The sequence below is a fragment of the Rissa tridactyla genome, chromosome 14 (assembly GCF_028500815.1).
Source record: "Rissa tridactyla isolate bRisTri1 chromosome 14, bRisTri1.patW.cur.20221130, whole genome shotgun sequence".
In the NCBI taxonomy this organism is placed as follows: Eukaryota; Metazoa; Chordata; class Aves; order Charadriiformes; family Laridae; genus Rissa; species Rissa tridactyla.
The window spans coordinates 12,780,134-12,794,374 of NC_071479.1; the positions used below are offsets into that span (position 1 = coordinate 12,780,134).

Genomic DNA, 14,241 nt, shown 5'->3' on the forward strand with positions numbered 1-14,241 from the left:
TCAGCTCTCCAAACCCATCCCAGAATGGTTTCACCGCTGCCGGGGTTCAGAGTCGCACCCCCGGGGGATGTAGGGAGCAGCACCTCTGAACGCAGGACCCGGCCTCATTGGCTCCGCCGAGAACCGGTCCTTGAGTTTTCAGGGACATGGGGCAAGTGGATCTAGGAAGTGAGTATTTTCTCAAGGAATGAGAAGTGTTTAAGGAGAAATGGGAACGATAGAGGAGGTAACTGAAGGAGAAGCCTGGCACAGAAGGCTGGCAAAGGAGCAGGGTATGACAGAATGGGAGTACGGGCTAGGCAGAGGTAGAGAAGGCAGGAGGATGGAAGGAATGGACGCTCAGCTGGCTGAAGTTGTGCAGAGTCTGGAGATTCAATCTTGATGTTGGTTCTTTCTGCTGAGCTAGTGTGAGCAGCTGAATAAACGCTAATTTTAATGACTGAGGCTCATGTTTTTTAACAAACCCCATCTATGCCTGTGTAATATAGGAGAACTAATTACGTCTGAATAATGCTTGCAAAAAGTTAACATGCTTTTCACAGCATTCTTTGATTTGTTTTTAATCAACTTTATTTGTCTGCTTGCTTTTTTCCCCAGTGAAAATTGTCATCCGAGGGGACAGGAACACTGGGAAAACCACACTCTGGCACCGACTGCAGGGAAAGAAATTCATTGAGGAATATATTCCAACTCAGGAGATCCAAGTCACCAGCATCCACTGGAATTATAAAAGTAAGATGGAAGGGCATGGAGGAAATGACAGTCATGGGACAGTGCCTTGGGGGTGGAAATTCTTCTGCAGCCTTGTTTGCTTCTTTCTTCTATGTCTGCTTGGGAGATAAAATGATCTCTCATCACTCTTGTTATTTTAATTTATTATTCACAGTTTCTCAGTTGTGTTTTTAAAAGCTTTACTCAGAAACTATATGTTATAAGTGCTAAAGGATAGGTCTTTGGAAGCCGCAATTCAAGGAAAGCGTTTAATAGGTGATCCAAAAGATTTGAAATATTTGTGATACGCTTGACTTGTTAATGCAAACAGGCTTATTACGGAAATATGCCTCTGAGGCTAACCCTGCTTTTGGTGTTACTGTTGCGTAGAAGTGAATAGGGTGGTGCAAACTAGTTTTTTACTGATTAAAATATAAAGAGCATCCTGTAACTGGTGAAGGTGATGTTTAAAAAACGACTGTAGTACTAATAACTCCAGGGTGACTTACTGAACCACAGATGTATCTTATCGGTAGCTTTTTTTGAGTGCTTGTTTGGGTCTGAGAGATGAGATGTGAGGGTTTTTTGTTTTCCCCATCTGCTCTGACGGTATAAAGGGGCTATGACAGCCCTGGGTCTCGCCTGGAGAAGACACGGCAGGCATTGAAATTGCATTAGGCTATGATTCAACAGTGCGTTAAGTCCAGCTTTCAGGTTCCTGATCAAAAATGCTGCAGCCTTGTGGGGTGAACTACTGATTCAAGATGAACTTGCTCTATAAGACTGCTTTGGTTTTAAAAAAGAGGTCAGCAGTTAGTTTGTCATTATCAGACGTTGTCCATCTGCACCGCCCTGACCTTTTGTTGAATCAGGTACTCTCTGTCTCCTCACAGCTGGGAAAAAAACCCGTGCAGTTTGGGTAGACACCAAATTGGGTGCTTCGTCTAATTCACCAATTAAAATTTGCTTTGCTGGATGATACCATGATGCCCAAGTCTTGTGATAATGATCACAGAGCCACAGGGTGTGTTCACCAGCAGCCAGCCTTGGGACAGTGCTCTCTCAGTCTCTGTTGGCTTCATAGGCTTCCTCGCAAGGAGGGCAAGCAGATACTGCTGTTGTATGTTCACAGGGAGCTGGTAACCAAAGTTCTGGAGACTCTCGTGCCCTTATGGAGACAGGCTTCCACGTGAGTCAGCTCTCTCTTGACAAAGGTTGAAAAGGTTTATAAGGATGGATGGTTGTAATTTGCCTCGGATGTGGGAGAGAAACAGGTCATACTTGCTCAGGTTTTCTCTCGTTCAGGATCTGATGTTGAGCTAAGCCTGATCACAGGTTTTCAGATTCTTTCACAGGGACTCTCCATGTGACGATGATGCAAAGGTGTGCCTGTTGGCTTCTACATTTCTTCTTAAAGGATCTGTATTTTGGGTACCATCTTCCTGATGTTCTGCTTATCAATTGGACCAAGGCGTTGACAGATGTGCGGTGCTCATGCAGTGGTGTTCGCCATCTGCAGCGAAACCTCTGGCATGATGTATTTCAGCTGTGGCATCCTTACCCCACACTCCTCTTTCTCAGAATATCAGCATATCAGTTACTGATGGGTGAAAGTAGAGCTTACAAGTCATTTGGATGATGGAAACTATCTCCAAAATCAAACTTGAGTGCTTCAGCCTAAACAGACTTAGATCAGAGTAAGAAATCACAGAATGGTGGGGGTTGGAAGGGACCTCTGGAGATCACCCAGTCCAACCCCTGGCCAGAGCAGGGTCACCCAGAGCAGGTGGCACAGGAACGCGTCCAGGCGGGGTTGGAATGTCTCCAGAGACGGAGACTCCCCCACCTCTCTGGGCAGCCTGTGCCAGGGCTCTGCCACCCTCACAGCAAAGAAGTTCCTCCTCATGTTGAGGTGGAACTTCCCATGCTCAAGTTTGTGCCCGTTGCCCCTTGTCCTGTCCCCAGGCACCACTGAAAAGAGCCTGGCCCCGTCCTCCTGACACCCCCCCTTTCAGTATTTATCAGCGTTGATAAGATCCCCCCTCAGCCGTCTTTTTTCCAGACTGAAGAGCCCCAAGTCCCTCAGCCTTTCTCCATCAGAGAGGTGTTCCAGTCCCCTCAGCATCTTGGTAGCCCTTTGCTGTCCCCTCTCCAGCAGTTCCCTGTCCCTCTTGGCCCGGGGAGCCCAGAACTGGACCCAGTGCTCCAGGTGCGGCCTCCCCAGGGCAGAGCAGAGGGGGAGGATGACCTCCCTCCACCTGCTGGCCACACTCTTCTTAATGCCCCCCAGGATGCCGTTGGCCTTCTTGGCCACAAGGGCCCATTGCTGGCTCATGGTCATCCTGTTGTCCCCCAGGACTCCCAGGTCTCTTTCCACAGAGCTGCTCTCCAGCAGGTCACCCCCAACCTGTCCTGGTGCATGGAGTTATTCCTCTTCAGGTGCGGCACCCTACACTTGTCCTTGTTGAATTTCATAAGGTTTCTCTTCCCCCCAGCTCTCTCTGGATGGTGGCACAGCCTTCTGGTGTGTCAGCCACCCCTCCCAGCTTTGTATCATCAGCAAACTTGCTGAGGGTGCTCTCTGTCCCTCCGTCCAGGTCATCGATGAATATATTGAACAAGACTGGGCCCAGTACTGACCCTTGGGGAACACCACTCCTCACTGACCTCCAACTAGACTCTGTGCCCCTAATCACGACCCTCTGAGCTCTGTCTTTCAACCAGTTTTCAATCCACCCCACTGTCCATTCATCTGACCCACATTTCCCTATGAGGATGCTGTGGGAGACCGTGTTGAAAGCCTTGCTGAAGTCAAGGTAGACAACACCCAACACCCACTGCCCTCCCCTCATCTGTCCATCCAGTCATGCCATCGTAGAAGGCTATCGGATTAGTCAGACATCATTTTCCCTTGGTGAATCATGTTGGCTACTTCCAATAGCTTTCTTTTTCTCCACATGCCTTGGGATGATGCTCAGAACGAGCTGTTCCGTCATCTTTCCAGGGATGGAGGTGAGGCTGACTGGCCCATAGTTTCCTCGGTCTTCATTCTTGTCCTTTTTGAAGACTGGAGTGACATTGGCTTTCCTCCAGTCCTCAGGCACCTTGCCTGTTCTCCAGGACCTTTCAAAGATGATGGAGAGCAGCCCAGCAATGACTTCCGCCAGCTCCCTCAGGCTCTCGGGTGCATCCCATCAGGACCCATGGACTTGTGGATATCCAGTTTACTTAATTGATCTCTCACGTGATCCTCCTCAACCAAAGGGAAGTCTTCCTTCATCCAGGCGTTTCGCTGTTACCTCCAAAGCCTGGAACTCCTGAGGGCTGGCCTGAGCAGTAAAGACCGAAGCAAAGGCGGCATTCAGTACCTCTGCCTTCTCTGCATCCTCCATCACCATGGCTCCTGTCTCACTCAACAGCGAGCCCACATTTTCTCTAGTTTTCCTTTTGCCTCCAATATACTTGAAGAAATTTAATTCCAAGGAGGCCTTGGCTATCCTAGTTTTATCCCTGCACGCTCTGGCGGCATTCTTGTAATCTTCCCAAGTGGTCAATCCCTTCTTCCACGTGCTGTAAACTTCCTTCTTCCACTTGAGCTTTTTCAGAAGCTCCCAGCTCAGCCATGCAGGTCTCCTGCTTCCCTTGGCCGATTTCTTGCTCTTAGGGGTGCACCGATCGTGAGCTTGGAGAAAGTGGTATTTGAATATCAACCAGCTCTCTTGAGCCCCCCTGCCTTCCAGAGCCCTAGCCCATGGGATCTCTCCAAGCAGTTTCTTGAAGAGGTCAAAGTTAGCCCTCCTGAGGTCCAAGGTTGCAATCCTACTTGTTGTTTTGTGCATACTACCCATGATCCTGAACTCTGTCTTCCCGTGATGATGAAATGAAATACCTCTTAGATAGCCAAGTCTAAAGAGTGCACTGAATATTAATTGTGGTTTTCTGCAATATCATCAGTAAAAGCTTCCGAGTTCAGTTTCCTCGCTAATCAGCGTAGGTAACAGAAGTACTGTTTGTAAATACAGCCTGGGAGTCTGGCATTTGATTTCTAAGGGGCTTATTCATACCTAATTGTTTTTGTATACACGAGCAGGCATACCAAATGCATGCGTACAGGTTTCTGTATACACGCAGAAAGGTGTTTGGAGACTGTTCATGTGTAGAGACGTCTAGTCGTCTTGCACGTCTCTGCATGTTTTAGGGACCGTGTGTTCTTTTACTGAGCTGAGACTCAGGCACTGGCTTTTTCAACGTGGATGCAGTCCTGGGGCAGAAGACGGCTGCGCATGAGGCTGGCTTTTCTGTGTGTTGATAACTGCAGGTGTATTTGTTATTTCTAGTGCTTATGTGATACGTTTCTATAGAGCTTGCTGGTTAGCGTACATAGTTTTCAAGGTGAAGTGTTGCTGAGTTAGTCTAAGTATCTGTAAGGCTGTACATGAAATTGTGCCTTTCATTTCTGTTTCTTTTACATTGTAAAACACTGTATTGTTTTCTCAGTAATAATTTCCAGCAGTATAGGAAATTTTCCATTAACGTTTTTAAAACTTGTTTTAAAAAATAGCCCTCTTTTTAAAAAACCTTGTAAGGTATGTTTCCTGCTGTGAAAACTTTCCACCCGAGATGGGCGATGTGGGCACTCTGAGAAATTGGCTCAGATCTAATTACCGCCCTGTTGGCTGAGTTAATCTGTGCAGGAAAAATAAAGTTTGTTTTTCCTGTGGTCATGCTCTTGAGCTACCCTGAATAAACACTGTGAGGTAGCTGGCAGCAAATATTTACGGATGTTAATTACATGGCTGTCAAATATTGAAGGATTCTTAGGTTGTCTGGTATTAGAAGATTTAAATTTTACATGTGGAGTGTAACACCTTGTCATATCTCCAGAAATTTTATGCTGGAGGAATTAATAAAGGTAGAGGGATTTGAGTTGTTTCTTCCTACTTAGAATGAACAAAATTACTTTTCTGTTCCAATTGTCTCTACAATGGATATTTGTCATTTTTGTGTCCGAGTAAGGAGTTACCATTCCTGACCCTAATGAATGTTTGCTTAGATTCTGCTAGTCACTAATCTTATTCTCCATTTGGCAGTCTCAGAAGGGGAGTCTGGAATAAAAATTGGCAAATACTTCTGTTCAGATACTCTGAGTGGTTTATAGATGGGTGTGAGGAATGGCAGAGCTGCTCTGCCCTGTAGAATTTGTGGTCTAAAGCGATACGATTAATTGAATCGTATAATTGCAGGAGAGTAGATATGTCCAAGGGCCTGTGAATTCCTGGTGAGGAACCCACCCATGAAGCAACGATTATTATTTTTAAATGAGCTTTCTTGCAAGTGGAGTCTTCTCACATCTCTCCACTGTTTTTTGAGACAGCAAAGTCCCTGGCTACAGAGTACTGAGCCAAATCGCAACGGAGTACAGATCTTTTGAGTGGTTTGATCCATGGTTTCTGCTAATCCAAGTTAAAGGCTTAAAAGGATGAATTGGCACTTTCTTTTTGCTGCAACGTGCCTTCCAAAGCCATTAAGGTGAAATGCTGCTGTGTGTGAGTCATACCAAAGCCAACACAGCAGCGCTAAAGTAATTATCCTCTTGTGTGTTCAGGATAATCAGGAATGGAGCTGGTGATGAAAAGGAAGAACTTAATGGCTACGAGGAAGAAAAAAATCCATGTGGAAAAATGGTTTCCTTGGATCTCGTGCAGTCAGGTTCTTCTTGAAATTCTGTGCTCCCCCTCAGATAAAAGGGTGTAGAACAGATTTTTCTGGGTCCAAGGGTTCAGCCCCTCAGTCGTCTGGGGGTTCTACTGTCGGTTACTGCAGAAATCGTTCGGCAGCAAGAACAGATCTTAACCGAGGGTGCATTTGGTGTTAGGGTAAGGAGGTGGAGATTTCTGGAGTTCAGGAGCAAAGTCCCAGTGCTAGGTACCGGGTCACCCCTTGCACGTCATCCCAAGGGTTGGGATGGGGTTCCAGCTTCTCTGTGGAAGCCTCTTGATAGCGTTTAGGTTCTGCTTCACATGGCGCTGCTGGAAAGAACAAGCAGCCCTCTGGGCTCTGCCTGTGCCCCTCCGAAGTTTGCCATCTGAGAAAGGAAAACATCTCCTGCCCTTGGCTGTTGCCGAGATGGATTGCTGGTCTGACCATCCCCTTGTCCTTCAGGGCCAGCAGCAACACTGCCAGTCCCGGCTGCAGGGTATGAATTTGGGGGCAGAACTCCACCAGCCGATCTGTGTCCCAGCACCTGCGGGGTCACGGCGCACCCCAAGTGGGCCGTGGACTCCAGCAGCGCCCGTCGCAGGGGTGCCGGTGCCTGGGCGTGAGTAGCCAGCCCAGTACAGCTGGGTGCCAGGAGAGTGAGTGGCAGGTGGGGAGTGGCTGGACTTCAGCCGTAGCTGGCCTGATGGCCTGTAGAAATACTCAGGGGCAGAAGTAATTTGGGGAGTGTAATGGTTGGAGCGGAGGTTTTAGGACTGCAGGCTGCTGTTGTGTTTGCAGGCTCCTCTGAGCCTGAGGCACTGGCCGGGCTGAGCCTGGGCAAGTCTCCGGTTCCGTCCGTGCCCCGCTGGCGAAGCGGAAGATACGCGGGAGTCGCTGTGAGGAAAAACAGAGGCTGATTTTGCTTCATGCATAAATGTAACATAGGATCTTTCTCCAGAAGCAGAGGATCAAAGTTTTCCTTTATTCGTAATCTGTCTTTACAATATTTTGAAACATTTAAGTTTAGCCAACAGTGAATTCTCTAGAGGAAACGTTTCCTGGCTTGACAATGAGGTTTAGCTGAATTCTCATGCCATCCTAGGAGATTATTTTCTACTCTGAGACATGATCCGCCTATTCCATTGCTTTATGTTCAGAGCCGCTCCAAGTGCAAGCTTTTGCCTTGTAGCCTACACCTTATCCAAAAAGCAATTGTTTCTTGGAATAACTTCTTGAAGACCAGACTGCTTATTTGGATTCGGCAGAAACATCTAAGCAAAGCTGCCCGTCCCTCCTGCCATCTGAATGTTTCGCTGCCCGCTGTCAGTACCGGCAGGAGTCTCTCTGTAGTTAGAGTTTTGGTTGTCTTGCTTCAGATTTTGGAAACTCAAATATATGTTGCTGCTTATAATTTACTGATACTGCAGCTTGTTAAGAAGCAAAATTGCTAGTAATGTCTTATTTTTCACAAAAGGCAACATGAAATTTGCAGAGAGGGTGGATTTCTGTAGCCGCGGGACTGTCTGCGCTGTTTGTCACATTCCCATGACGATGTGACAGTAGTAGTAAGGCTGATCTGCCTTAAATGCGTATTTTCCTTTCTTTCAGTTGTACGCCTTGCTTGCAGACCAGGCTTTCTTCTCCAAATTAAATTTATATCTTTTTTAAAAGAATATGAAAAGAATCCACACAAAATATTTATAACATGCTTCAAATCTGACATAAAACATCAAGGAAATCTAGCTATCGCTTATGTGACTAAGGGTCTTTGAGAAGTTCTTTAGATAGCACGGTTTTGGTGTACAACATGCGCCTTCAACAGCGGGCCTTCTTGTGATGTTTGGGTTTTCTTTTAACTGACTCGAGAATTGCTTTTCCTTTGACGCTGATCTCCTCCTTTGACAGCGTTGGCTTTGGGTGAGGCTTTGGGGGGGCGTTGGCTGTTGGTCATTTTACTGAAACCCCCTTCTAACACTTTGTGTTCTTGTGCTTTTAGCCACCGACGACATTGTTAAAGTTGAAGTCTGGGATGTAGTTGACAAAGGTAAGAATTGTAACTTCCTTTCTAATGGAGATTCATTGTTCTTTCTCAAATTTCGTTAGACACTTACCTGGAATTCAGAAATACCTACTTCTACTTTAGAAAAACATCTGTAGTTACTTTTTTTCAAGTGCACGGATGCTACTTCCTGAAAAAATATGGAAAGGAGAGAGGAGTCTCCTGTGCTAGAGCCCATTATTCGCAATCTGAACTTCAGATCAAACCGGCTGTTGGGAAGCAGTTGTTTCACGTGCTCCGGGACAGATGAAACAGCCTGCTGCTCGTGTATTCAGATTCTCTCAACTTTACTATAAACTTATCTTCTCTCCTTTATAGTTTTATATATGTTTAGACAGCTACTGAGTTCTTTGTTCTGTTTATAAAAGTTGTTGCCGAGCTGTTTTTGTAAAGGAATGCTATTGTTAAATTGATAAAATGTTATCTGCAATGAATAATGTACGTAGGAGGGAAGGATAAAAGAGAAGCCAATTACGTAAATTCACTTAGGACAGAAAATGCAATATATTTAATCCAAAATCATTTCTAAATGCTTAGCCAAGCAAAATGTTACGTTGTATAAATACATTTTTCATTAATTTTCAATTTTAGTCAGAGTAAAAAATTCTATTTTATAAAAAAAAATAAAAACAAATCCCCAAAACATATGTGACGAGGCAGTCTGGATGCAGTGGAATCTGTTGCTCGAAGGGGGTGGGGGTTAGATGTAAATGTTAACAGCCCATTCCGTAGCCCCGAATGCAAATATTGTTTGGCTCTTATGAGGCGTTTTGTACCGGCCAGGCTCCTGCTTTAGAGCGAGTATGCTCAGGAACGCAGCTCTACGAGCGAGCGGCTCTTGCTCTGTGGGTTGCGCTCCACGTTTGCGTGTGTCTGTCAGTCAGATCCGTTGACCGCAGTCATTGAAACTTAAACTTTTATGGTTTGGCTGCTGATCCCTTTCCCCCAGCCTTCGCTAGAACCGGTGCTGGCACACGTCCCTCAGCAGACCTGCATCCCAGGGGCATTACCCCCCCTGTACCATCTGTGCAACTTACACACGCGGTAACGCCGAAAAATAAGAAGTTAAGTATAAGAGGGAGTGGGAAAGAGAGAAAATTAATTTTTCGTGTTGGCTAAATTGTATTTAAAATAGTACAAAAGCACAGATAATTAAAGATAGCAGCTCTAGTTCACATGCATAATGGAGCCTTTAGGTTAAACTTGAGCCAGTCACTTTAAATGAAAATCCCGGGCGCTTTATCTTTTTATTCTCTTAAACGCCAGCTTTCACAGTGTAGACAAAACCTTTCTTGGGCCAGAGTTACTGCTGAAGTCAGTCTGATTGCAGTTTGGCTTTCAGATCCTGGGATAAGATGTGCCGGGCTGGAATCTGAGCAAAACATCTGTTTTCTCGCCGCCTTGCAACTTTGGTATGAATAGATAGACAGTTAATTTTGGACTCATGTGGTTCCAGCATTTATTTCTGTGAATAGCTTCTCTGAGCAGAGTCATCTTCTCAACTGGAGACTTGCCATTTTTTTTGGCAAAACGGATCAGATTTGATACGTGCAGATGTTGATAACAGCTCTTCTGATACCGCTTTCATTTCTGACAGCGGAGCATGTGTCAGAAATCTCAAGGGACTCTCTTCTCTCTGCTTTATATTCTTCTGAAATAAAGCTCATTGTGTTAAGATCGGTACTTATGGACCACAGATATGTATTTGTATGTAATCAAATGTACTTAACCAATGCAGAGTAAAAATTCAGATCATTGCTATAGCGGTGCGGGTTCTTGATAAGGACAACTTTAGGAAAATGTGCAAATTAACTGTTAAGAGCTTGCTCACATCTAACTTTCATCTTAATGTTATTTCATGACATTTTTGTTCTTCCTTCTGTGTGCTTAGGACAAAAAATCCTCCTGCGTGATGCTTTTGGTGAGAGCGACACTGATGTAGACTGTAGACTTTTAGTAGTGGAGTATCCAGTGCTGCTGCAGCAAGCGCTGACAAGACCTGATCCTCCTTTTTTTTCCCTTGCCTACCAGATCCTGGCTAATGTGCATATTTAGAGTCGTGCAGAATGCTGCCTTTATCAGGCTGGATTTGAAACTGCCAAAAAATGCATTTCGACATGCGTTGTTTTCCAGGCTAAATTTTTTTGCCAGTGTTTTCCCGTTTTTGGAAGAATTGTTCCTTGTTAGAGAAAATTAAGAGACCTCTGTTTAAATTAAGACGTTTGAAAGTGTATTGAAAGCCTGATGTGGGGATGTAACTAGACTGTCTAAAAAGATATATCCGTAAACTGCAGTTTCCAACTTCAGTCTTGTAAAGCAGCTTCAGCCTCTTCTCTGCTATGCATTGCTGCCCTTCGTCGTGTCCCGGGGTGAACGTGCACTGGAGGATTTGGGGAAACTTAGTAAGTTGCACCCTGAAAAACTTCACGTACTGAAGCTAAATGTGGTTTTACTGAGTGGCCTTTCTCCTCGTGCTCGCCAGCAGCGCGCCCCCCCAGCCTTGGCAGTTCAGCAGCGTGCTCTGATGGTTCCTTCCAGCCCGTTCCAGGAGGGCAGGAGGCAGCTCGTTTGGCCCTGCCTGGCTGGTGGCTGCTGCCTTGGTGACGTTTGTTTAGCGGAGAGATGTTAATTTGGAAGTGTGGGGAGATTTATTGTGAAAGCTTAAAACCTCTGAGGCTGGTTGGTGCGCTGAAGCAGGGGGAAATAGCGACCACTGTCCTGTACTGCTCCTCTTACCTTTTCCTTGACTCTCTGGGGTTTCTTATTTTGCAATGCGCAGACTCACTGGAGCCTGCTGGGTTCTCCTTGGGCCTGCTCCGAGAGAGGGGCTCATTTCTGTAATGACGCCATTTGTTAAAATCTTAACGAGTAGAGCTTGCCCACAGCTACGGATTGTATTGAATTTTGTGCGGTGTGCGGAGTAAAGACCATCTCCTTTGCTGCCCTTGGGATTAACAGAACACAGGCAAGGTATCTCTCAGCACAAGTCACAGCCCTGACTCATCCTTCTGGCTGTGCAGCAAGTTGTGTAACTGCTGCGGGTCATAAAGCTGTAACAGATCTGAATGCAAAGAAGCTGCTTGGATGCAGGTGATTCAGGAGCAGTTCTGGCCTCCTGTCTTGTAACTCCTGCTGGTTTGGTTTCTGCATCCTTTCCCACACATTAACCGAAGGGATGAAACCGTATTTTTTTTTTCTATGGCCCCTAAAATAGCATGAATTCTTTCCCCCATATTGGAGACTCCTTTCCTTTCCCTGCCTCTTCACCCCTCTCCCTCCCAGAGGTGTGCTGCAAGAAGGAGGAAAGAACAGAATTAACATTTCTGTTATTTTCAGGTGTCATAAGATAGATAACACCGGGGGTGCAAATATTCTAGATATGTATTTTTGAATGGTGAAGAGAAGCGTCTCCCTCGCACCGTGGACAAGGTTTATTGGCAAGCTGTGCTGAATCCTTGCTGTCCTGCAACAAAACTGATGGTTCCCAGAGGTGCAGAGGCTCTCAGGTGCTGGCCATGAACCAAGGCTTCTGGCATTCAGAAAGGATTGTTGTGTAGCCTTTGGGCCACTGCTGGAAGGTTATTTGGTTTCAGTCTTGCTATTGTGCTTGGAAATAAGGAGCAGTCATCGTTCTAGGTAGAGAGGAATCGCAACGCGAAGACCCTTGCCTTCTAATCGAGGCTCCTAGATCGCACAGCAGTGCGACCTTGAAGACAGGACCTCGGTCATATAACAACACAATCTTCATTGTGCACTTACCGTTACAGGCTGTATTGCATCTTTTCACTACATACATCTTGTCTTCATCTGGCTCATCCTGCAGTTTTGGTTCCAAAAATAGACACTGTGCATGAATATGTACACACATGCGCTTTTCAGCTCTGTTACTCCTTTGTAGATGACCTCCTTTACAGCAGTGATGAGCACCACCTAAGAATATAAGAATATTACTCATTCCTCTTGCTACACACATAAAGCCCTAAGCAGGGAGAGGCGTGCGAGTCTAAATTCAGTCTCAAAGCATTGGCCGTACATGTGTCCAGGTTACCTTGATGGCTCAGGACGAGAGGACCTGTCAAGAGTATTTGTGGTTGCTTGGGCTTCTGTTTTAACACCTAGAAATTCAGGTCATGCCAAGCAGAATTTAGCAGTAACTGCAGAAGTAGGGACGTTTCGACATTCAGAGAAACCACACAAATGCTACGGACTTGAAATGAACGTAATTGAAGTAGGAAAAGGCACACAAGTCCTAGACATCCCACACCTTCAGTTGCGCTGGGAAAAATCAGAGCCCATGCTTGGATCCTCCAGGGAAAAACGGTGCATAAATGGGGAAGGATCAGGATTAGTATTTCTGCTACTTTCAGATGCCACCAGCAAGATGACACAAGGGTGGCAAACACTTCGCAGTGCTGCAGTGAAGCACCCACCAGGCGCTGTCAGGGTGTAGGGACTGGAATCTCCTGCTGTATCCTGCAGCATTAAAAGTTTCACGAGTAACTGAGTATTTCATAACTATTTATCCTTCTGTGCAAAAGGAAGTGAAACACGCTGTTTCTCACACGCAGCATCTGGCAGAACCACAAATTTTACAAGTAGTTGCTCCGTGTTTGAATAGTTGTCGGAAGCTGGTTTGGTCCCCGGTGTTGCAGTCTATGGAAGGAGTCAAGGGGAGGGTTTTTTGCGGGTGCATCTGAGCTGCCGACATGTTCTGTTGTCGGTGACACAGGGAATTTCTAGAAATTATGAGAAGGAACTCTAAGACTCTGCCATTATAATTTAGTTAACTTGTCATTATTTTGACTAAGAAAATATGGAACCAAGTTAATTCAGAAATACCGTTCTTAATTGCTGTCAGTAAGATCTGGAAGATATTTGATGTCTGTGAAACATAACTCGATCTTGCAGGGTTGTGCATTGTGCAGTGCTCATCATTTGATAAAACTCGGGAAACTGCTGTACACAGACAGAGTTTAAACTCTCTACCTGGGGGCAAGGGCAGATTTTTCATGGCATTTCAGCACAAGGCGAAAGACATCCTCCTCTGGCGTACAGTCTCCCAGCAATTAGTGCTGAGTGGCTACAACAGAAAATCGCGTTAGCTGATGGCCCCTCTGCTAATCCTGGGTGCAGGTATGTGGTGTCGTCTTCTCTGGCTGCTGTGCCTGCAGGCGTTAAGATTTGGAAGCAGGATTGCAGCGTAAGTGATGTAAAGCAAAATTTTCAGGGAGCCCGAGGTTTAAAAACACCCACTCCTTTTCTGGGGGCGCCGAGTCAAATGCCAGTGGTACTGTAAAATGTCGGTTTGTGGATTTATCCAGTGCTTATTGAAGCTGTAAGAAAAGGGAGAAGTCGCAGGGGGTCTGCTCTTTAAGCTTAAGGGCTGTATTTTAGCACATGCCTTAGAAGCAGCGGATGATTTGGAGGGAAACCCGTGGTTTCCTCCAGGCGGGATTGTGGCTGTGTCACTGCAGGGCAAGTCTCCGTAGTGGCTTTCTTGTGTCTTTTCCAAGTGTTTAGCCTGCTGCCTCTTGCACTTCCCTGTGATCTGTCCTCTAGCTTGTCTTTGTGCACGTGTCGCTGGAGCGTGTGGCGGTGGATGGTGCATCTGCAGGATTTCCTTTCTGCACCGTTGCTGGTGATGACCAGACCTGACTCTCTGGCTCTGGCCTTTCACGCGCGGGCAGGCTGTCTCTCCCCCCGGCTTCTCCACCTCCCCCTCGATACAGTTTGTTTGCTTTTGCTTAGATTTCCCCTCGTATAATTCCGGT

At 46.0% G+C, this 14,241-nt stretch overlaps 1 protein-coding gene across 4 annotated transcripts in view; it reads left to right on the forward strand.

Moving 5' to 3' along the window:
- Window positions 1–14,241, forward strand: part of RABL6 (RAB, member RAS oncogene family like 6) — a 65,630-nt gene that overhangs the window by 7,537 nt on the left and 43,852 nt on the right. For 3 of the 4 annotated variants that reach the window (XM_054220460.1, XM_054220461.1, XM_054220463.1), the window contains exons 2-3: window positions 598–732; window positions 8,408–8,455. In XM_054220460.1, the coding sequence (XP_054076435.1) occupies window positions 598–732; window positions 8,408–8,455 (183 nt within the window). The remainder of the gene's footprint in view (window positions 1–597; window positions 733–8,407; window positions 8,456–14,241) is intronic. The other variant, XM_054220462.1, reaches the window with a different exon arrangement.